Source organism: Hypomesus transpacificus, chromosome 17, assembly GCF_021917145.1.
Source record: "Hypomesus transpacificus isolate Combined female chromosome 17, fHypTra1, whole genome shotgun sequence".
Lineage (NCBI taxonomy): Eukaryota > Metazoa > Chordata > Actinopteri > Osmeriformes > Osmeridae > Hypomesus > Hypomesus transpacificus.
Genome location: NC_061076.1, coordinates 588,973 through 614,217, shown reverse-complemented (window position 1 = coordinate 614,217; position 25,245 = coordinate 588,973). Strand labels below are relative to the sequence as shown.

At 38.8% G+C, this 25,245-nt stretch overlaps 1 protein-coding gene across 1 annotated transcript; it reads left to right on the top strand.

Annotated features, from left to right (window-relative positions):
* Positions 1 to 23,741, top strand: sez6l2 (seizure related 6 homolog (mouse)-like 2). Its single transcript, XM_047038640.1, has 19 exons — positions 1 to 126; positions 6,704 to 6,766; positions 6,854 to 6,982; positions 7,372 to 7,572; positions 9,442 to 9,575; positions 9,759 to 9,951; positions 10,091 to 10,276; positions 10,725 to 10,908; positions 16,583 to 16,746; positions 16,908 to 17,102; positions 17,421 to 17,559; positions 17,916 to 18,112; positions 19,231 to 19,425; positions 21,435 to 21,629; positions 21,746 to 21,937; positions 22,110 to 22,148; positions 22,267 to 22,384; positions 22,739 to 22,850; positions 23,397 to 23,741. Exons 2-19 carry the CDS (start codon positions 6,712 to 6,714, stop codon positions 23,424 to 23,426), a joined length of 2,658 nt encoding a protein of 885 aa, XP_046894596.1. The 5' UTR covers positions 1 to 126; positions 6,704 to 6,711; the 3' UTR covers positions 23,427 to 23,741.
* Positions 23,742 to 25,245: the final 1,504 nt, after the last annotated feature.

Here is a 25,245-nt window from a genome sequence, read left to right as displayed (position 1 = left end):
ATCGATAGCCAACGCGTCAAACCTAAAAGATAAAACCTGCAAGCTCTATGCGTTCTACCACCTTGGTGGCCTAGCGAATAATCAGAGAGGCAAACGAGAAGTATATCGGAGGAAGAAGACAGTGGGGTAGGATACCTTTTTACAATACTGGTTGGATATGTATTAATTTCAGTGGGACTGTGCATCTTTAAAACACATTGCTCGCGTTTGCCGAGACAATTCTACACAATAGGGCCGGGATGAGAAGAACTGTCATAATTTTCGCTAGCAGCATCAGTAGCCTACTGGTATTTTTGAAGCAGCCTACCGTCATATTTACGACCGAGAAAACGTTGGCTCTAAATATGTTTTGGAATCAAAAGAGGCATTCTTTATATGCGTGAATATTAACGTGAAGATCCGTTGGCTAAACCAAATTCCACTATTCTCTATTATGAAACGTTATTTTTGTTCTGCAATAAATGTTATAACAGACGGGAGTGTATAGCTTTCAAATTACGCTGGCCAAATGTTTAGTCGATGGCCATCGACATGAAAATATTTCCGAGGGAAATGACAAGCGTAGCGTGTTGATTTGATTGATATTGTCAAGGTACGGAGGGGAACGCAGGACCCATGTGGGGCTGTAGACTATGTTGCTGTTGCGTCATACATTTAGACAAGCTGCATTTTTCATGTTTTTGACAGGTAACCCAAAAGGTATGTCCGAACGAGCTCCATGATTGCCATAATTTGTAGGTCGGTGTAGCATCACACAATGTATCTAGGTCTATTGTAGGCCTCGGAAGGCCTTGCAAAGTAATTTGAATGATTCAACAATGATTCTGTTTAGGTAGAGTCCCATGTTATTCTATGAACTGTAGTTAAGTCTTAAGCATTTCGAGTACTTTCCTCGGCTAAGATGGTACGATACAAGATCAAGGGATTGTCATGCCATTATAAAAAATTGTTGAGTGAAATTGAGTTTTTCAGCAATGGAGTGAGCTTGGTTAGGGTTGGTGTTCTATTTTCCTTTCAGTCCACATTTAAATCAAACATAGACCTACAACTCTTAACATTGTAAGTTATTGGCATACGTAGGTCTATAACTTATGAAAAGCATTGGAACAAAGTTATTGTCTATAGGCCTACTGTAGCGAGAACATTTTGCAACCTTACAACCTGAATTGGATTGATCAAATTTTCTTCTACACAAATGTTTTATTTATTTATTTTTACAATTCCGCACATATTCTAAACCAAATGCCCAAATATGAATGTGCTCAAGTATGTAGCCATAACTACACCCCAGCACCCTGCAGTCTGACTCATCCGTATCAACCAACACACAATATTATTTGATTTGTCACTTCCACTCAATAACCTTTGGACAGTGTGGAATATTTAGTTGATTACATAACTAAACAGTAATATGGTATAAATATGTACATATACATGTGTTCATTTAGCAGACATTTTAATCCAAAGCAATTTACAAGAAAGTGCTTTACAAAAAGTGCATAGGTCAATGATCATAAACAACGAGCTAGCCCCAAATGCAGGTAGCCAAAACATGAATCATACACTGTGAAAGGCAAATAAGTGCCAATAGGTAGAAGCAGAAGAGCATGTAGTTAAACAAATTACAATTAAACAACATGATCCTTGAAAGTGCTAAGTGTACCTGGAGGAAAGCAAGCAACAACTAGAGAGGGTAACATTTCTGGAGAAATTGTACAGTGTAAAAACAAAAGAAATTAGCACACTTTTTCTGTTAATTATACGTGTTTTTTTCTGTATTTCTGAATAACAGGAAATACAGATAGAAAGACAATGGCAAACTGTAAATTCATAATTTTACATAAGAATTACAGCCAAATGTTGTTGCTTAAAAATACACTAAAATGTCAGTTTTTTTACAAATATGAATAAGATTTTCACAAATGTTCTGTTAAAACACATAACTTCACTCTATCAAAACTAGCTATTTTAACAGTTATTTTGCAGATATTTACTTTCATTCCACGGACAAATAACTTAATAACATAATATTTGGTTACACATAGGAACCTTGAATTGTGAACTGAGCTTGTGTAGTTGATGTCTTGCAATCCCATCATGCACCAGTCAATATCAAAGACTACTAAAGCCTGCAAAAGCCTTTATTGGGGCTATTTCGTTGTTTATGATCATTGACCAATGCACTTATAGTAAAGCTCCCTTGGAAGTCGCTTTTGATAAAAGCGTCTACTAAATGAATACATGTAACACGCCAGAGTAGGACGAAGGAAAGTTGATTAGATAGGTGTGTAGCGGCAAAGGTCCTGTTACCCAGAATACCCCGCAGCAAGATGAAAAGCTACAGAGTTAAAGGTTTAAACTTAGTTAAATAAGCATTGTTTTGGAGTTTTGTTGTTGTGTTCATTCTGTTTAGATATGTGTAATGTGATGGTCTGTAGTTTGGATACATTAAGTGTTCACCCTGAGTGTGAATGTTGTCCAGTTAGATGCCGATCTAACCTGTTTTTAGAATTAACGTGCGATGAGATATAATCTTTTCCTATTCGTACAGCTAGCCAGCGCTACAGGTATAATCTGAAGCGCCGGTAATGTCTGTAGTATTTGGATACTGATTACAGCATCTGAATGCTGTGTGTTGTGCACACAAGTTGCTTTGAATTAACATTCTAAATCACAAATTTAATTAGGCTTTATTCATTATTTTTATTTATTGAAAATGCTGTTTTTTTACAGAGAAGTTATATTAATAAAAGTCATATTTACCGGCAAAGAACAGCTTGTAATGTGATATTACAAATATATCTCTTACATTTGCTATTGGAAAATTAGAATTATTTTACGGTTAATTGATGTTAATTATGTTTTTTACCGTAATTTAATGGGTGTAATCTGGCGTCCCCGCTGCCAGATTGTTCCTGTTTTTTTTACAGTTTTTTTTACAGTGTACTCTTTGGCCTTGTTTTTATCTACTTATTCTGAAAGAGTTGAGATAATTATTTTTGCTAGCAACATCTCATTCGATGATATCCATTAAGCCTACTGCCAGCAGGCACATTTAAAGATGTGAAAAATTTGATCTGATTGATTGCACTGTAAAAAAAAAAACAGTGTAAGAAAACAGGAACAATCTGGTAGATTCAAAAAACGGACAAGAAATGTCTGTGACAGACTTCCTGTATCACCTCTGCTTGTGAAGCCTCAATCTAATCTTGTTTATATAAAATGGATGAGCTTCGAAGAACCGAACAATCCAAGATAATGACAAATAGTCAACAATCAAATCCAGCTAACTGAGTGAGCGACGTACGAAGAACGGGCCCTAATAACTCCAGTTGGAATTTTCACTCCACAATGGTGGTGCGCTGCCGAAGGGTCCCCTAGTAACTGTTACCAAAAAAGCATCAGTGTGCTCTTGTGCTTCTATACTCTTTGACACAACCGTGCAACGGAACGTAAATCTCAATAGAAGCAATGCAATCGGGACCAAGACGAACATTTTGACACATACGTTGTGTATGTAGTTCAAATATTGAGGGATGCTTAGGGGTCGGAAAATGGTCGGAAAATAATAATAAGATATATGTAAGAGAATAATGGTTGTGCTCGCCAAAGGCTTGAGCACACCCAATAATAATATTTACAGCGAGTACGAGTAGTTAAATCAGTTACAACTAACCAACAAGTGCAACAAGTCCCTCAATAAGTGTAATTGTGTTCCTGGGGGAAATAAACTAACATCTGATCCACCATTGTACTCCCGGAACAAGTGCGTCTTTAGCCTTTTCTTGAAGGTTCACGTAGATGAATAGTTGCTCTGGATAAGAGCGTCTGCGTATGTAAACTTCTAACCCTTGCACAACGTCATTTGGCATGGCCGAGAATTGAACCAGCAACCTTCTGATTACCAGCCCGACTCCCTAACCGCTCAGCCATCTGATCCCCCCATCATTAAGGGTACGGTAGCAGTCATGTAATAAAGGGGATATTATTAAAGGGGCGATTGATTGCAAAACCGATTTTACCTTGTCAGAGTGTAAAATAGACATACAGTGAACCTCAAGGTCCATTGAAACCTCTTTCCTATCAAAATTTCACATCTCACTACTATTTTGAAACTGGAACTTGCAAACGCTAGCTTTTGAAACACTGCAACTTGTGACGTCACAAGTTGCAGCATCAACTTTGTCACGCCCCAAAATTTACATTTACCAGCCCTCTGGTTTTCTGGTCCAGGAACATAAACGGAGGTCACGTAGATCGCTGTCACTTTTTTAGCTAGCTGCGCACTGCTCTGTTCTTCCACAGGAATTACAAATAAGAAAGTTAATATGTTTTCAAGATACTGAAAATGGAGCGCCGTAAATGCAGTGTTCCAGGCTGTACCGGGAATCCTGACGCTTTTCACCATCTTCCCAAAGAACAAGACACTCGACGGGCATGGCTGATGTTTTTCTATGAGAAGATCCCTGTGAAGTTCGACACTCATTTATTCATTTGCTCGAACTATTTCACCAAAGAGAATTTTGAATTAAAACTTTGGACAATTTAAAGAAGGATTTGCTAAATCGGTGTTGCTGAAAAGAGGTGCTGTTCCAACCGTATGTATACAGGATACATTAGCATTGCTAATAACTGTTACCGACAAAATCATACTACAGCTTGCGGTTGTGATGAACAACTAGTGTGATTACTGCACACTAGTCACTTATACACTGTCACTTTCAGCTACTGGTTGCTCTTTCAGTAACATTGCACTACTGTACCTCACTGTACCTCACCACCAGGCTCCTGTTTGGTCATTGACAGTCACTGATCTGCAAATTTGCACTATCGCACTGCTCTCCACTTGAGTTAGAATAGGTTATAGGGTTGAAACAGTTTTTTTGTGCATTAGGGTTAGTATAGCGCACTATTTATTGTTATCTGTAATTTAGGAAGTTTTAGTGTTAGGGTTAGTATAGTCGTTTATTTATTGCTATCTGTATATTTAGGAAGTTTCACTTATTTAAGCTCAGCATAGATGTACATTTGTTCCGTGTACTTATATGTTATGTTATGCCAGGTGCTTGCGTTGTCTTGTCTTAAGAATTTCAGTGCCCAGTCTAACCTTGTGTTTTTCTGTGTACCTGACAAATAAAAGACTTGAACTTGAACATAAGGTTGGAACGCACCTCTTTTCAACAACAGCTTCATAGCAAATCCTGCTTTACATTGTCCCAGGTTTTCAAAACCGTCCTTGGTTGTGAAATGGTCCGCGCAAATGTGTCAAGGGTCGAACTGCACAAGGATCTTCTACGCTAAGGTATAGACAAACATCAGACATGCCCGTCTAGTCGATGTTAGCTAGACTCTAGCTCATATAATTTTTTATAACGCTGATTTGCAAGGAATGCAAGAACAGCTAGATGGTTAAAACACCTAGACTGTAGGCATGTAAACTAGTTTAGCTTGCTAATGCAAGAGCATAGGTAGAATGTGTGATGATTCAGCCTAGTTTATTGGCAATGGGGCTAACGTTATTTCATGTTCCTGACTGTGTTTCATTCAAATAAATAACCAGTTTTGTCATGTAAATCTACAATTCTAGATGCATGTTTGTCCAGATCTATTTTTCAGCAAGATAGCTAGAGCTAACTGAAGCTGAGTTGTATCACGATAGTTTGTTTGCTAAGCTGTTGTGCTAACGTTACCCACCTCGGGCGATCCTGTTTGCTTCAACAACAGAAGTGGAAACAACTAACCTAATCATTAGAAATGATATCTAGTCAATCTGTTGAAAACAGTGTTGTGTAGACACAATAGATTTATTTGAACGTTTTTATTTCAAGTCTCCACCTTCGTTGTTTCAGTGAGTGCTGTTAGCCATGTTGCGTCTTTGCTCTGCAGCTTCACTCATTGTAAACCAACCAATCAGCGCGCAGCTCATCTATAAATTCATGAGCATACCATAAAAGGAGAAAACCTAGTGTTTTTTCCCGGGAAAATTTCACTGGATGTATCAGGGGGCATAGAACAGCACCCGGGCCATTTTCAGCCCAACCAATGTTACATACCCTATTCTGAGACCTTAAGGAACAGTGTGAAATACCCTCAAAACCCAGTCAATCGACCCTTTAACAGTAAGATCTTACCACAACTGAAGCAGTCAACTATCCACTTCTGCTGAATGAATGTTGTTTTAGATGTTTGAAATTGTGAGTATGATTTTTTTAAGGACAGCTGAGCCCTACAGCTCCATCCTTTTCATCATCCTTAACTGTGAGGAGTCAGGTGGTTGAGCGGTTAGGGAATCGGGCTAGTAATTTGAAGGTCGCCAGTTCGATTCCCACCTGAGTCAAATTACGTTGTGTCCTTGGGCAAGGCACTTCATCCAACTTGCCTCGGGGGAATGTACTTACTGTAAGTCGCTCTGGATAAGAGTGTCTGCTTAATGTAACTGAGATTGTGAAATAATATTTTTTGATGTAAGTAAAATAAATGTTTATTGAAAAGGATGTTAAATCCTGCACTGTAAAATAAATGCTGCGTCCCACTTAAAATTACACATACTATGAACACACCATGGTCAGAATTACATTTCAGTTTCCTTCACAGATGGCATTTTCTATAATATTATCCACCTAGAAATTCTATAAATCCTCTTAAAATTCTGTGTTTTTCAGGAAAGCAAATGTGTTGCTTTATTACCTCTTCTTCTCCTCAGACTTTGCCATGATGTCCACACTGTTTGCCGTGACACTGTCAACAGTAATTAATCTAATATCAGGTAATAACAACTGGACTGTGTGTGTGAGTGCATAGATGTAAGTATGTTTTATGTTTGATAATAATGTATTTCTGTCTTTATGTCTAGGTGTGAGCTTGGGGACTGTGGAGCCTGAGGCTCCTCCCACACCCTCCCCTAGTCCTCATGCTCTGGGTGACTTGATACATGCAGCTCTACTGAGGAAGGAGTACCTAGGACATGCCCTTATGGACACAGGTAACAGCTTAACAGGAATTACTCGGGCATTAGGGTATGTACTTTAGGAGTTGTACCTTGAAATGTACCTTTAAAATTACATTGACAGTCTGTCAAGTGAAAAGTATGTATTTTTTTTAAAGATATATTTTCAGCATAATTGAACATAGACACGGAATTTAGGGAAGAGAGAGAAGACATGCAGAATTGAGGCCCTAACGCAGTAGCCTGGATTAGGGCCTCATGGTACCAGCCTGTACCCTGTGAGCTAAACCTACAAATATGGTTCCATCTGAAGGCTCCAAACCTTATTGTTTTGTTATAGGTTGAATCTGTGACTGTAAGACTATCAACCAGGCTTTGCTAGCATGACTTGTGAGTGTGAATGCATACTTCTCACTTTTTGGCAGACACAACCACCAACCCCACTCAAGCAGTACCTGCCATTGGGCAGACTGAGCTTGCATCCACAGTGATGTCACCAGGGGTGCTCACAACAGCTTTGGGGTCGACCAGCCTGTCAGGAGCCAGGAGCAGCCTGCCACTTACAGAGGAAGAGACTACTACCACTTTGATCACCACAACAACCATAACTACTGTGCACATACCAGGTAAATGTTAGGTGTTACGCTACGGCTACAACAACCGCAGAAATTCTGCTGTGCGGAAATAGACCATTCACGGAGCGGATCTTTTATTTAACCCGCTACACTGGACGCATTGAAGATGAATCAGTTTTGCTGTATTTGTTTATTTATTTTATAAACACTGTCAACTATCTTACTTAGACTACTATTTAACACTTGAATCTTGAATCTATCTACTTACTATCACTGTCGTATCTTCAGTTAGAAAAGCAACGTTAAAATAATCAGATTTATTACTTCCTTCATTATTTACAGCAAAATATATAATAATTTTCATTGCATTTCATAAATGTGTTACCAGACTATGTAAAAAGGGCCACGCAAACCTCGCAGAAAATTATAAAAATATAAGCCAGTCTATTTCTCAATTTCCCGCGTGGAAATTGTCAGTGTGTACATTCCGTTTCTGCGTCTGGTGTAGCCATGGCGTTATGGGTATAAAATGGGCCAGGTGAATGAGAGAGATATACATATTTAATCACTGTGGAATCTGGATGGGAATAAACTTTGTGTGTGCGTAATGTGTCAGTAGAAACCTGTCAGTCCAACCAAGGGTGTTAGGGTTAGGGCAGCAGCCAGTATATAACAGGGTGAAGGTTAGGGCTAGGGCAGCACTCAGTATGTAACAGTGCACATTTTACACAACACTGATTTAAAAAGGGAATTATTAAAATCAAAGCAAACATGAAGTGTGATATGAGTTATTCTGCCTGTGGGAGGGTACCACTCACTTTATAGATTAATTTACCTCCTGTGCGGGTCTGTTGTTCCATCCAGTCCCCCAGAGCAAGTGAAAAGTAAAGGCTGGTTGTCTTTGGATCTTATTTATCTCAACAAAATCATTTGAATCTCAATAAATAATCCACAAGATGTTCATCCCCATCCCACTTTCTAACCCTAACCCTGCATCCATGCCTCTCTGTGACCCACTTGCTCACATTGCCATTAATTGCCTCGTTTGCAGGAGCAACACACCCTCCTTCATATCTATATACATTTTTGCTGTTAGCTTTACAATTCCTTCGGGCTGCTACAAAAAACAACCTGTTGCGTTTACATTTACAGTTATGCATTTGGCAGACGCTTTTATCCAAGGCGACTTCTAAGAGAGAGTTTCACAAAAGTGCATAAGTCACTGATCATAACAACGAGACAGCCCCAAACATTGCGGGTAGCCAAACATGAAGCATACATTGTGAAACCAAATAAGTCCCAAAGGGAAGAACAATAAGAGCATGTTGTTAGACAAATTACAATTATACAGCAAGAACCTCAAAAGTGCAAGAGTGTACCTGTGGAAAAAGCAAGCAACAATAACATATTTCACAGCGAGTATTTTACAGTTACAACAAACCAACAACAAACCTACTTTAGCATTGGCTAAAGTAGCTAGCTACTGTCAGCTATGTCTGTGACATAATGTCACAGATTAGCATGAAGAACAAAGTGCATTGAATTGATGCCAACATTGCCATCATCACTCCACAAGCCTCTCCCCACTTGCCTGCCCTGCAAATTGTTTAAAACATTTGTTTTACTATAGGTTTTCCAAAAAACTCGAAACTCTATACACTAACCACAAAACCTTTCACCAAAGCAGCAAAACATTACACACACTTAGCAGTTGCTAACTAGCACAGACAGTCATTGGACATGCCTCACATTTTGTCATCTTGATTGAGCGACAATGAGATTATGGTGCAGATCATGGATATTTTATCTATATTGTCAAACTGTAAAATACCTTATAATTAAAGCCGACAGTCTGCACTCTGCTATTATTGTATCCTTTCATGGAGAGACACATGGTTACTTACTTTTTCCCCTCTTTAGTGCAGTGCAATGCCAGTCTCTCGGGCATGGAAGGAATTGTGGAGTCTCCAGAATCCATGTCACCATTCCCATTTTCCCCCCTAGAGTGCATCTACAGCATCACTGTATTTCCAGGGTATGGAGTGGAGTTGCAGGTATGAGAAGGCCATTGTCATAACAGTATGTTGTTAACTATTTAGCAGCCTCACTTATTTTGTGTAATCCTTCAAAGACTTAGTGTCTGTTTACAGATGAAATAAATCATTAAATGAAGATTGGAAAAAAAGAACATTAAAATGGAAGCTAAAATATGATACATTTTGATCTCCATTACACAGGTGAAGAAGGTCAGCCTTTCAAAGAAGGAGTCACTGACCATTTTTGGATATGGAGAATTGGGACCTGAGGTTTTAGCCAATGAAACGTTGATCAATGAAGGTCAAGTAATTCGCAGCTCAACCAATAAGGTGCAGATTCACTACCGTAGTCTGCGGCAGACCAATCATGGCATTTTCAGCCTCCAGTATCAAGGTAATCATCCCAAATCACAATTATTAAGCAAAAATGCTATGTACGAGGGGTTATGATATGTGTCAAACAATAAATACATTTTTGTTCCTGTCTCTTTCCATCTTCTGTCAATACATTTCTGACTCTCCACATATTCCAGCCTTCCTCCTTTCATGCACGTTCCCTCTCTCTCCTGGGGGAGGGGGTGTAACAGTAACAGACATTCATCCGGGAGGTCAGGCCCACTTCCATTGTGATCCAGGGTTTCAGGTCAGGGGTCACGAGGTAGCCACCTGCCTCAACACGACACGTCCGCATTGGAGTTTTCCTGAACCACAGTGTGTGGGTCAGTAGTGCTCCTTTAAAAATCTTTATTGTTAATTATAAGTTATATTATGGTGGCTTCTTTTTCAATCCAGTCCCAACATGTTTTTAAAGGAATCCTGAGTAATTTTTCCTATGAAATCAAAATAATTTATTGTCTTACTGCATAATGAATTTGGAAACAAATGGATTTAGCAACTTCAAACATCACAAACTGTAACCAGCTTGTACCTGCCGGCACTCACAATGAATGCCCATAGAGATCAAATGTATGCAGTGACCCAGTGGCTGGTGTGCGTACTAGGTAGAAGTATTTAGGAATGTCACAGTACTTAATCAAGCAGACATTTACAGATAGCAGTAAGAAAGAATTGAAAGAAAAACATGTATTTCACAGATGTGTCCAAAATCTGATAATTCTTGTGGCTAGATGTAACTTCTTTCTCCTCCTTCTTCCTCCTCTTTTCTAGCTGTTTCATGTGGAGGGTGGATTCGAAATGCAACCATGGGACGAATTTTCTCGCCACCTCACCCATCTGCAAATAACCACAGTAACGGAAATAATCTGAGCTGCCACTGGTTACTAGAGGCCCGGGAGGGACATAGACTTCATCTCCACTTTGAAAGGGTTGCGCTGGATGAAGATGACGATAAGTAAGCTTCAATATTACTTGTATTGTTATAGTATGATATTATCATAAAGTAATTTAATACTAGCGGTGGTATCTTTCTAGTGCTCTTTACTGCTGCCACAATGACACTGTCAAATGGCAGTCCTGTCTTTAAAGAGATGAAGGAATGTGCTAACCAATGCTAGAGAAACTTCCTTCGTGAGATATAAATCTGTCAGATTTTCCATAGCTAAGTTACATATTTTTCCCAATAAACTTTTTCCTATCGGAAAGGCCATAGTTGAATTTGAGGGGAGGGCAGTAGCCAGCTAGCATTTAATTTTAATAGCAAAATGTGCCAATTACCGAATTTATTAGCCTAGCTACATTGTTTGTCAAATTTGATGCAATGACGAATACTTGTACAAACCACGGCAACACTCAGAGTACTTTGACTGTTTAATACATACAGTGCCCTCCAAAAGTATTGGAACAGTGAGGCGAATTCCTTTATTTTTATGGAAGCAAATCGTGACCAAAATTCAAATGAAAATGCATTTCCAGAAATGCATTTTCATTTTAAGAATGTGGCTGCATTATTTGACTCATAAATCAAATTAGTATTCAATCATCCTATTTGCATTTTCATTTTCTTCTTTAAGACTGCTCATTCTTTCCCTTAATTAAAATGAAAACGAAAAAGACATTTGAAATTTAATTTTCAAAATATGCCCCAGCAAATAGATACCAAAATTCAATTTGAAATGTAAAATTTGAAAATGAAAATGCATTTCCAGAAATGCATTTTCATTTTAAGAACGTGGCTGCAAAATCGTGACCACAATTCAAATTCAAATGCATTACCAGAATTGCATTTTCATTTTCAAGAACGTGGCTGCAAAATCGTGACCACAATTCAAATTCAAATGCATTTCCAGAAATGCATTTTCATTTTAAGAACGTGGCTGCAAAATCGTGACCACAATTCAAATTCAAATGTATTTCCAGAAATGCATTTTCATTTTAAGAATGTGGCTGCATTATTTGACTCATAAATCAAATTAGTACTGATTAGTACTGAGCGGACATTGCATTTTCATTTTCATGTTCTGCCCGCAAAGAACTGCCCATAATTCGAAAACGAAAATGCATTCTGAGCGGCGCAGTAGAGTGACGTCAGTAGCCGCTCTTCTTCAGCTCCCTGCTGACCGAGCTACCCATCTTGTTCGGTAGGGGGCGGTGTGCACATACGCATTGCATTACATGACAAATGTGCCGGGAAATTGATTGAATTGCCGGGTCTTTAGAGGACGCATCACAGATCATGGCGCTCCCTCAAATTGTGCAGACACTGATAGAATTAGCTGAGCTGGTAGAAACTAATAATATATCTGAGTCTGATGCCCGTGACCGAGTAGAACAAGTCACAGAGAGCTTGGCTGCATACTCTGCCGTCACAGACGTACACATTAATGAGGTTGCCATAGTAAACCTCTCTTCAGTCCTGGAACGGCTGGATGCTGTGGAGCCTCAAATGGGACGGGGACGACCAACCATCCACATCCCGTTCGAGTCCATCGAAAACTATTTATTAAATGGTTTAAAAATAAAGGACATAGCGGAGCTGTTGTCGGCCACCAGACCATCCGTCGGAGGATGCAAAGCAACGGATTTACGGAGCTAGAAAGCTGACAAAAGTATCTGAATTTGAATATGAAAGATCAGAAATATTTGTGTCTCGAATTTCATAAAACTGAAATATATTGCTGTTGAATATATAATATCTGAATTATTTGTATGCCAAATTTAATACAACTGAATTATTTTGATCCAAAAATAAAACATTCTAAAATTCAGATTGCAGGAATTCAGATTCTTGAAATTCAGATTGCGGAAATTCAAATTCAGATTGCGGAAATTCAGATTTTGTCTGAACCAGGCCAAAGGTGAAACAGCTTGCTTTCACAGGAAAAAGTAGACCATTTAATAAATAGTTTTCGATGGACTCGAACGGGATGTGGATGGTTGGTCGTCCCCGTCCCATTTGAGGCTCCACAGCATCCAGCTGTTCCAGGACTGAAGAGAGGTTTACTATGGCAACCTCATTAATGTGTACGTCTGTGACGGCAGAGTATGCAGCCAAGCTCTCTGTGACTTGTTCTACTCGGTCACGGGCATCAGACTCAGATATATTATTAGTTTCTACCAGCTCAGCTAATTCTATCAGTGTCTGCACAATTTGAGGGAGCGCCATGATCTGTGATGCGTCCTCTAAAGACCCGGCAATTCAATCAATTTCCCGGCACATTTGTCATGTAATGCAATGCGTATGTGCACACCGCCCCCTACCGAACAAGATGGGTAGCACGGTCAGCAGGGAGCTGAAGAAGAGCGGCTACTGACGTCACTCTACTGCGCCGCTCAGAATGCATTTTCGTTTTCGAATTATGGGCAGTTCTTTGCGGGCAGAACATGAAAATGAAAATGCAATGTCCGCTCAGTACTAATCAGTACTAATTTGATTTATGAGTCAAATAATGCAGCCACATTCTTAAAATGAAAATGCATTTCTGGAAATACATTTGAATTTGAATTGTGGTCACGATTTTGCAGCCACGTTCTAAAAATGAAAATGCATTTCTGAAAATGCATTTGAATTTGAATTGTGGTCACGATTTTGCAGCCACGTTCTTGAAAATGAAAATGCATTTCTGGAAATGCATTTGAATTTGAATTGTGGTCACGATTTTGCAGCCACGTTCTTAAAATGAAAATGCATTTCTGGAAATGCATTTGAATTTGAATTGTGGTCACGATTTTGCAGCCACGTTCTTAAAATGAAAATGCATTTCTGGAAATGCATTTTCATTTTCAAATTTTACATTTCAAATTGAATTTTGGTATCTATTTGCTGGGGCATATTTTGAAAATTAAATTTCAAATGTCTTTTTCGTTTTCATTTTAATTAAGGGAAAGAATGAGCAGTCTTAAAGAAGAAAATGAAAATGCAAATAGGATGATTGAATACTAATTTGATTTATGAGTCAAATAATGCAGCCACATTCTTAAAATGAAAATGCATTTCTGGAAATGCATTTTCATTTGAATTTTGGTCACGATTTGCTTCCATATATTTTTGCTGTAGACTGAAAACATTTGGGCTTGACATCAAATAATGAACGTGAGACCAGAGATCAACGTTTCAGCTTTTATTTCCAGGTATTTACATCAGGATCTGATGCACAACTAAGAAAATATCACATTTTGTTTGAATCCACCCATTTGTCATGTGATCAAAAGTATTGGAACAGATATACTTAAAACATATTTAAGTGAATAAGACTTAATATTTAGTTGCAAATCCTTTGCTTTCAATAACTGCAGCAAGTCTGTGACCCATTGACGTCACCAAACTTTTGCATTCTTCCTTTTTGATGCTTTCCCAGGCTTTCACTGCAGCCTCTTTCAGTTGTTGTTTGTTTTGTGGGGTTCCTCCCTTCAGTCTCCTCTTAAGCAGGTAAAATGCATGCTCTATAGGGTTTAAGTCTGGAGATTGACTTGGCCAGTCTAATACCTTCCATTTCTTGCCCCTGATGAACTCCTTTGTTGTTTTGGCAGTGTGTTTTGGGTCGTTATCTTGCTGCATGATGAAGGCTCTGCCAATCAGTTTGGTTGCATCTTTCCTTAAATTGGCAGACAAAATGTTTCTGTAGACTTCCGAGTTCATTTTGCTGCTGCCATCATGTGTTACATCCTCAATGAAGATTAATGAGCCCGTCCCAGAAGAAGCCATGCAAGCCCAAGCCATGACATTACCTCCACCGTGTTTCACAGATGAGCTTGTGTGTTTGGGATCATGAGCAGTTCCTTTCTTTCTCCAAACTTTAGCCTTTCCATCACTTTGGTAAAAGTTAATCTTTGTCTCATCAGTCCATAAAACTTTGTCCCAGAATTTTTGAGGTTCATCTCTGTACTTTTTGGCAAATTCCAGCCTGGCCTTCCTATTCTTCTTGCTAATGAGTGGTTTGCATCTTCTGGTGTAGCCCTTGTACTTTTGTTCATGAAGTCTTCTGCGAACAGTAGATAGTGATACCTTCACTCCTGCCATCTGGAGGTTGTTGCTGATCTCACTAACAGTTGTTTTAGGGTCTTTCTTTACAGCTCTCACAATGTTTCTGTCATCAACTGCTGATGTTTTCCTTGGTCTACCTGTTCGACGTCTGTTACTTAGTACACCAGTAGTTTTCTTCTTCTTCAGGACATTCCAAATGGTTGTACTGGCTATGGCCAATGTTTCTGCAATGGCTCTGATTGATTTTCCATCTTCTCTAAGACTCACAATTGCTTGTTTTTCACCCAAAGACAGCGCTCTGGTTTTCATGTTGTTTTCACCTCTGAATACAGTCTGCATAGACAAAACCTATCTTACCCAATCTGAACCTGAGTGTAGACATTCAGTGGTATTTATTGATTGAATAATGTATGTAATAGGACACACCTGGGCAACAAAACACACCTGTCAGTCACATGTTCCAATACTTTTGCTCACGTGACAAATGGGTGGGTTCGAACAAAAAGGTGATATTTTCTAATTTGTGCATCAGATCCTGATGTAAATACCTGGAAATAAAAGCTGAAACGTTGATCTCTGGTTTCACATTCATCGTTTGATGTCAAGCCCAAATGTTTTCAGTCTACAGCAAAAATAAAGGAATTGGCCTCACTGTTCCAATACTTTTGGAGGGCACTGTACATTTAAAGGTGCAACAAAGAAACAATGAATAACATTACACAGATGAATATGACACCGCTCCCCCTTTGGCTTTATTGCTCAAATAAAAAAATGTTTTAGTCCTTTTTACAAGCAATGTCAGAGGGCTTTACATACGCCCATTGACCTGCCCGTCACCCACCCTAAACCTCAAGGAAGACGAGGAAAAACTCAGTAGAGGAGAAAAAATTGAAGAAACCTTGGGAGGAGCAATTGAGTGAGGAATCCCCTCCTCCAGAGATGGTTGGTGAAAGAGAGGTGCAGAACATAGTCATACATCAGGGAAGTGTCAATGGGTGTTGAATATCCAAAATCCAGTGTTCAACTTGGGTCAGTTGGTAAATGACAGTTTAAGCAGAGGTAGCCACAGGGCTGGGGACTGTGACCGGCGCAGCATCACAGGCCGGGGGGTGAGGAAAGTGGGTGATAAACACACGTATCTAGAAAAAGACAGGAACTCAGGGCCCTGGAATTTGATTGAGTGCGAAGATACAATTTTATTTCTCTTCACTGGGGTCTAATGACTGCTCGGCGCTGAACCTAATCTCACGACTTCGGAATAAATTGCAACAGCACAATAAAAATGTCTGTCCATTTTGCCCGTATCATTAGTCCTGTGACAGCTACACAATCGACACAGTATTGGAAAGTGGTAATAATATTATGGCTGAATGGTGTATGTTTGTAATTTCACATTTCCTTTAGTGGAACATGAGGGCCTAAACCAGCCCCTAACTCAGATTTGTGCTTGTCAAAAATGTTCTTAACTGTAGGGAAATTACCTTGTCTCTCAACTCCAATAAACCCCTACATATGCAATATAAATTACTTATATATTATTTATTGTATTCATATACATTATGCAATATTAACCATAGTATATTCTCCTCTCCCTGTGGATAAAAGCTTCTTGTTTTTACCCCTCCCCCCTCCCTCCTTCCGTAAGGCTGATTGTGCGCAGCGGCAACAGCTCTACAGCTCCTCTGCTCTTTGATTCAGACCTGGATGATGTTCCAGAGCGAGGGATTGTGAGTGAGGGCTCTATGCTCTACCTGGAGCTCACAGCTGACTCCTCTGCCATACCACTGCTTCTGGCTCTGCGCTATGAAGGTGAGCATAAAGAACTCATGATGGTTCCCTTATACCTCCATAAGTCACTTCCCACTCTTTCTAAAACATCCATCAACAACAGCATCAAGTCAATCTGCTTCATCTATAAACAGATTAGTTTGAGCTAGAATGCACTAAAATATGTGTCTCTTCTCCATCAGCTTTTGACGGTGAACACTGTTATGAGCCCTACTTGCCTCATGGAAATTTCAGTAGCAGTGACATCACCTTTCAGCTGGGTACAACTGTAACCTTCTCCTGTTCTTCGGGATTTGTCATGGAACAGGGCTCTGGGATCATTGAGTGTGTTGACCCCAGTGACCCCCACTGGAATGAGAGTGAGCCTGTGTGTAGAGGTAAGAGTTAAACCTGAAATATAATCCACAGTAATTGAAATAATTAAGATTACGTGGGCCGTGAGGTTAGACCAGTTGAGAAACACTGGTTTCTATCATTCACCCTGCAATACACTGTTGCTGAATGACTGAATATTTTCACTCTTAAAACTATCTCCTTTTTCTCTGTTCTGTTTCATACTGTATTACCCTGTTTCTATTCTTGCCTCCTTCTTTCTCTTTTCTTTAATTGCTCCATTTCCATCTACATCTCCCTATTATCTCCCATTTCCCCCAAATGGTCATATCCTGTGTCTCTATCTTTCGTTCGTGTCTAAGCTCTATGTGGGGGGGAGCTGACTGACCCCACAGGCACCGTCCTTTCTCCCGACTGGCCTCAGAGTTATTCTAAGGGGCACGACTGTGTGTGGCAGATCCATGGAAGTGAGGAGAAGCGCATTGAACTGGATGTGCAGATGTGAGTTTAGTCTAGCTTGGTTTAAGTGATTGTTAATTCCTGCAAGATATTCTACTTATTGTATAACTATATATGATGCTACTTGTTTAAAAATGCACTGGCAAGGGAGGAACAATGCTATTGGATTATATTCAATTATTCACAGGTAAAGACTGAGGAATCAATACAAATTCACTGATGTTACAGTTATTGGTGGTTTGTTTTCATAATGAGTAATCACATTTCTAGAGAATAAATGATTTTGTTATCGTCACCTCTTACTGCAGCTATTGTGACTGTCGACTATTTCTGCAATAGCAAAGGTAAGGGATACTTAATATAAATCCTGATTCTGGTTTTCTTTCTGCTTCTTGAAGCTTAAATATTCGTCACAAGGATGTCCTCACCGTTTTTGATGGACATGACCTCATGTCCCATGTGATTGGTCAGTACCTGGGGTCCAAAGAGCGTTTTCAGGTTGTCTCAGGAGGCTCAGAAGTCACTATTCAGTTCCAGAGTGACCCTGACGATTCCACATTTATTTTAAGTCAAGGATTCCTTATTCACTACCGTGGTATGTATTTAGATACGTTTTTATTTTTACCTGAATAAAATTGTTATATATCCATACACTGTAAAAAAAAAACATTGTAACAAAATAGGAACAATCTGGCAGCTGGGACGCCAGATTAAACCCATTAAATTACATTTTTTATTGACAATAAAATAAACCAGATTTTTATTAATCTTGGTGCACGCAGCACTTTTTGCCAGAAAACATAAGTCAAGCCTAAACCGTGCAATGTCACGTAAATCCCAATAGAAGCAACACAATTGCTACCAAAACAAACCTTTTGTCACCGGCGTTGTCTATGTAGTCCAAATATTGATGGATCCTTAGGGGTGGGAAATAATAATAATAAATATATATGAGAGAGAACAATGGTTGTGCTTGCTGAAGGCTTGAGCACACCCAACTAAACCATAAAACTTATAACTGACTCAGGTAGCCTAATTTACAGTTAGCGCTAGCATAATTGTACATTTTTTTATAAATTTGGCATAGGTGCACAAATTTAAAAGTTATAAAATATACTTTAACAGTTTTAAAATACAATAATTAAAATGATAAGCAACAATTTTATACATTCTACAGTTTGTTTTTGGAACTTGTATATTTTAATCCTATAGAGTGACAAAGACGTCACTTCTTATTACCTTCTCGTTCATGTAGAACTAGCAATGAACAGGCACATATGACAATTCTCTGACAATTCTCATAAACCTAAATAAGATAAGATAATGCTTTATTTGTCCCGCAGTGCGGAAATTGCAGTTTTCAACAGCAGCAGGGTACAGAAGAGCACTAAGAGTGCAATTAAATATAGAAAATACAAAGTATAAAACATACGAGATACAAGATACAGAGAGTCATATAAAATACCATATGAACATCCCAAATAGATGAATGACACAGGGGTGAAATAGTGACAATTATCTTAAAATGTATTACCGTGTATTGAACATGCAAAATGCACTATGTAAAATGTTATTCTTGTCATTTATTGTAATCATGTAATCCTGCACTGAAGTTATGAACAGATCATCGGAACACCTCAATTGTGACATTGTCCTTTAAAAAAGTTAAAATGCCTTTCAACAATTGCAATCCATATTTTCATTAATTTTCAGAAGTTGAGCCCAACGACACCTGTCCTATTCTCCCTCAAATTGAATTTGGATGGATTAGCTCCTCCCACACGTCTCCTGTTAGGGGCAGTGTGTTGACATATCAGTGTCAGCCTGGGTATGATATCAGTGGCTCTGACATCATCACTTGCCAATGGGACCTTTCCTGGAGCAACAGTCCACCCACCTGTGTTAAAGGTGAGATGGAGGTATTGCTTAGGGTTGACTTTAGTTTGCACTGCAACTGTTTAATCATTCTGTATTATTATTCAGGTTTTATAGAAAACTATGAATTAATGGCATTAAACCAAAAATAACATTTGAGGAACTGGTCGTAAAAAGAATACTAATTGTTTGAAGAAAATGTAACAAGAACGGTTTCCTTTTCCAGTTTCCAAGTTTCTTTCATAAAAAAGTATTTGTTTTCAGCCAAGTCCCTGTATCTTTTGAAAAGTTTTTTTCAGCCAGTTTTATAAAACTATAAGAAAGACCAACGAAGACATATGCTAAAGTATTCTGTTAATCTATATTGGGAAAGATGAGGCAGAGGGTCTCCGCGTACGACGCTGGAGTGCATTAAAAACAAAACGAACAAACCCCATCATAGCCAAGATCACTCGTGGAAGGGATGGTACAAAACTCGTAACTGAAAACTGTATTTGTTAGACAGCACCCAGAAAGTCTGATAAGGACAAGACACAAAGACTGCTATCTTAAATATGCAATTCAAGTCATTGACATGTAAACAGAAAACAAACTTGGTCTTTGATAGTTATAATGCCACTTCAGTTTAACTTTTTGAGTTGTACATAAGTTTGTCACAGAATTCCCAAAGCAGGTTGTGGGAGTGACAAAGAAGCAGTGTGAAGAGGTGTTCTTGAATATGTAGAATTACTGGTGTTTTGTCTTCATAATTGGTTATACTATTTGCATTCATGTCACTACAAATCCCTTTCCATCCATAAACATGTTTAAAACATGAATTTAGCTGTCCAGACATTAAAGGTCCCATGACATGAACATTTCACTTCTGGAGGTTATTTAACATTAATGAGTTCCCCTAGCCTGCATTTGGTCCCCCAGTGGCTAGAAATGTTGATAGGTGTAAACCAAACCTTGGGTATTCTTCTCCGCCTTTGAGAAAATGAAAGCTCAAACGCTCCAATTTCAAATTATTCCTCTTATGTCGCAATAGGGTTACCTCCCCTTTCTCTGTTTTGCCCGCCCAGAGAATTTGGCCCGCCAATGAGAAAACAAGCTATGACCGTGCTAGTGCAATATTGGTTTGCAAACAACCAAATCATGGTAGTTAGCCCCGCCTCTCTCATCCTTATAGCATTTAAAGCTACAGACACAAAAATGGCACGTCCTGAGAAAAGCTCCTTGTAGGACTGCTCGTAGTGGCTGTAATTCTGCACCAAGGCTGAATTTCGGGAAATAGACTTCAGATACAGTATTAGGGGACCGCTAAGGCCTATATAAAAGCATCCAAATACAGCATGCCATGGGACCTTTAAGATTTTTAGGTCGTTATGATCCTACATTTCAAACATTTTAAGTATTTCCTTCATGGTGAATTAATTAAAATTCACTATTTAGTCATTTCCTATCCATCCTTATTACTTAGACAACTGTCAACATTTATTAGAAATATCCGTTTGTCCTGTTATGCTGGATAAGAACATTATACACCCTAAGACTTATCATTTTAAACAATCATCTGTGTTTAAAAAGCCTATTCATTCCCAGGTGCATGTAGCTTTCAGCCACAAAGGATTAAACTGTCAAGTCTGGAAAGGCTGATGTTTCCATAATGTACATTTCTTGGACAAGTACACTTTTTGATTGGACAGACAATTTGTCCTAATGCTAACACTTTTCCAAACTAGTTTCACACCCACTGTAATAACATCCAAGCCCTATCTCGTGTAGCCCTATCTCGTGTACCTAACCATCAGAATGTTTGGAAATGCTTCTGTTGTTATCTCTCTTGCTAGGCGCTAATCTCATACCATGCAGCCACCCTATGTGTTTATTTGACAAAATCCTAATATTTTATGAATCAGTTGGTTATTCCACCCATATTTTGTATGCAGTCTAATTGACTCATCTAACAACGTTATGCTTTGATTGTTTTTTATGATTGTACAAAGCAAATCCATAGTTAATATTAAGCTGAGATGTCTGCACACATTTATTAATTTCAGTTCAGCAGTGTCCGGATCCGGGGGAGGTTGTAAATGGAGCCCGTTCTGTACGGCCGGAAGCTGGTTTTGCAGTAGGAACTGTGGTGCGCTTCTCCTGTAACCAAGGTTATCAACTAGAGGGTCCTGGGCAGATTACTTGCCATGGGAGAGACACTGGTACTCCCAAATGGAGCGACCGCAGTCCAAAATGTGTCCGTGAGTCAAAATACTAACGCGTCTGTGTTTTTGTACCCAGTATCTTATTGGTCCTCAAACAATGAAAGGAGTCATCCCTAACTCCCCTCACCATTCTCTCTTTCAATCTTAAACAGTGAAGTATGACCCATGTCCAAACCCGGGCGTCCCTGACAATGGTTACCAGACTTTGTACAAGCATAGCTACCAGGCTGGAGAAACTCTACGGTTCTTCTGCTATGAGGGCTATGAACTAATTGGGGAGGTCATCATCAACTGTGTTCCAGGCCACCCTTCTCAATGGAATAGCCCACCACCCTTCTGCAAAGGTAAAAACTATCCTGGATCTGTTTAGTCACAGTAAATTACCATACGTTAAACCGGACAGTGTCCCATGTAACAATTTAGGAAAACACAAGGTTTTATTGAGCAGCCTGTAAAGGAAATGTTTAATTTAAAATAATAAACTCAATGAAAATATAATATTCATCTCTGCTTCAGTGGCATATGAGGAGCTACTGGATGATCATAAATTGGAAGGTAGTACTCTTGTAAAATGTGTTCAATAAATATCCCTCTATACAGTTACAGAGTGATGACATCCCAATTCATAGAAAGTGTCTTATCTTTAAGTTTTCTTCTATTTTGACTTTTCCAGTTTCTCAGTCATTTGAGCCGTCCCACCAAATCTTAAGTGAGAACATAGCCTTGGCCATTGTCCTGCCTATTGTCCTAGTCATTCTGCTGATTGGAGGAATTTATATGTATTACACAAAGTAAGTACACTTTTCTACTCTTTACATTACATTTGGTCATTTAGCAGACGCTCTTATCCAGAGCGACTTACACTTAAGTACAGGGACATTCCCCCGAGGCAAGTAGGGTGAAGTGCCTTGCCCAAGGACACAATGTCATTTTGCACGGCTGGGAATCGAACTAGCAACCTTCTGATTACTAGCCCAGTTTCCCTACCGCTCGACCACCTGACTCCCTAATTTCCCTAGTTTACACCCAAGAAGAAATATTATTTTAACTGAATTAAATCAGTTGAGTAGTGAGTCATGGTGAGGCTGTAATTCTGTAATTTTTCTTTATTTTGATCTATGTCTCTCATTCCCTCTTCTTCTCAGTGTATGTAGACTACAGTGGAAGCCTCTGTTCTGGAAGTCTCTCTCACACACACACTCATACAGTCCAATTACAGTGGAGTCTGATTTCAACAACCCTCTATATGAGGCAGGGGTAAGAGTAACAATGTCAAAAACATTTACTATATTTGGCCGAGTTTCCCGATAACTATGGATCGTAGCAACGATTGAGCAAAAAACGAAACCAGCGATATTTCTTACGTGCGTTTCCCAAACATGCTCGTAAGGAGTAGGCTAATCTATGCGCTTTCAAGAGCTACAAATTTTCAAGAGACACTTTAGCTACAATATCTTTGGGAACGGCCCGTAAAACTAAGATTCGTTGTATGGTGGATTCTACGATCGATTTACGCTTGATATGCTTTCGGGAAACGCAGCCCTGGTATACTTATCCAAAAGATACGTTCTGACTTCTGTCAATTGATAGAATGTATTAAATAATAACATAAAGTCATAGATGTAGATTGATCTAGCTAAAATGTTGTTACCCTTTGTTAACTTAAACTTACATAAACCTAAAGCTATTGGTTATTTACATGGGAAACCTTTAACTATTCCTTTAGTACACAGCAAATCAGAAATTGTTCATTAACATATTTCAACATTCTAAATAAACTGTTTTGTTTTGTTTGTTTCCCAGGATACACGAGAATATGAAGTGTCTATTTAATATGGAAAAAAACTGGGAGACAACTTTCATTTTCTTGGATGGCTTATTTTTATCCCTTCATCTCAAGCCTGCCCTCTCCATGTCCTACCTGTTCTTTACAAGTGTACAACTTTAACTGTGAATCCTTTTCCTCCATCCCACCAATCTCCCCATCTTGCTTTGTATTGATGGTCTGAGCTTGCGTTTTAACATTTGTGTACTTAACGGCTGTCCTTCAGTGTTGTGCTCATATTCACATTCCAACTTCGTCTCACATTAGGACTGGTGCCTTACAACAAGTAAGATGATAGAGATAGAGAGAGAGAGAGAGAGAGAGAGAGAGAGAGAGAGAGAGAGAGAGAGAGAGAGAGAGAGAGAGAGAGAGAGAGAGAGAGAGAGAAGAGAGAGAGAGAGAGAGAGAGAGAGAGAGAGAGAGAGAGAGAGAGAGAGAGAAAGAGAGAGAGAGAGAGAGAGAGGGGAAAGAGAATGGAAAGAGAAAGAATGAAAAAGAATGAAAATTGCATCAAAAGACAGTTGAAGGTGAATTACACATTGTTTGAATTGATATAATTGTGTATAGAGGCAATTAGAAATCTACATATATACGGTTTACACATTATTCAGTTCTGGTACTTTATGTACATCTTTTGTGTGATGAAGGTTACACTGAAATTTTAAAAAAATTCAAATGAGAGAGAGGAATGCAGACACATACACACTCTGCCATCATTTCACCACACGCACAACCCCAGACACACTTGCGCACATACAAAACACCCAAAAATATTGAATGTAAATACTTGGTTAAATATTGAGGTTGACTCTATAAAGTATGTAGACTATTCAGTGCCAAAATGTAACATTGCATCATGTAATGTATCTAAATGTTTCTCTTGTTGCCATAGTATTTCCTTCATGAAATGTAAATTATGTGTAAAGCCAGCAATACAGATTGTTCTTTGCTGTTTCAAATTGTATTTTCACCTGTTTTCGACTGATGTGAAGAAAAGGTGAAGGCCTGAATGTCATCGCGCTATAGCACGCAATGATTGTATATTTTACTGCTTGTACTGAATCATGTTTTATGATTATGGTAAGTGAAAAGTATCATTGTTATTGATGCAGGTTTGGTGTTGTACATGCACTGTGTTGATGAAAATAGCTATCTTGGCTGCTTGCTGTATGCAGTATAAAAATTTTAGCTTTTTAATTTCTTACAGTTTATTGTTTGAGCAGTGAACTTGCGAGTCCTAGGGACTGTTGCATTGTACATTTATTCTGCTCTTATTACTATTTATTATATATACGGTATAATGTAGAAAATGTATTATTTATTTGAGAGAGAGAAAATGAATATAAAATAAAGTATTTGTTGAATGGTTTCATGAAGTTGTGTCCTGATTCATGCAAAAAAATCATGAATTTATAACTTTTACAATATTGTTTTTGAACATCCGACATCAAAAACATCAGAAGGTTAACCGCCAGTAGCCTAATAGAGCCCTGCCTTAAATTCTGCACATTTTCTGCCTTGGAAACTTTTCATGGGAATTTGGGGTAATATTTTAGAATTTGGGGGAATTCATGTGGAATATTTACATTTACATTTAGTAGACACCCTTATCCAGAGCGACTTACAGTAAGTACAGGGACATTCCCCCTGCCCAAGGACACAACGTCATTTGGCGGGGCGGGGAATCGATCAGGCAACCTTCTGATTAGTAGCCCGACTCCCTTACCGCTCAGCCATCTACTATTTACTATTTGTAAATGAACAAAAATGATCAAAGATAAATTATCAGGTATCAGTGGGCAATTTGGGGGAATTAATGGAGAACAT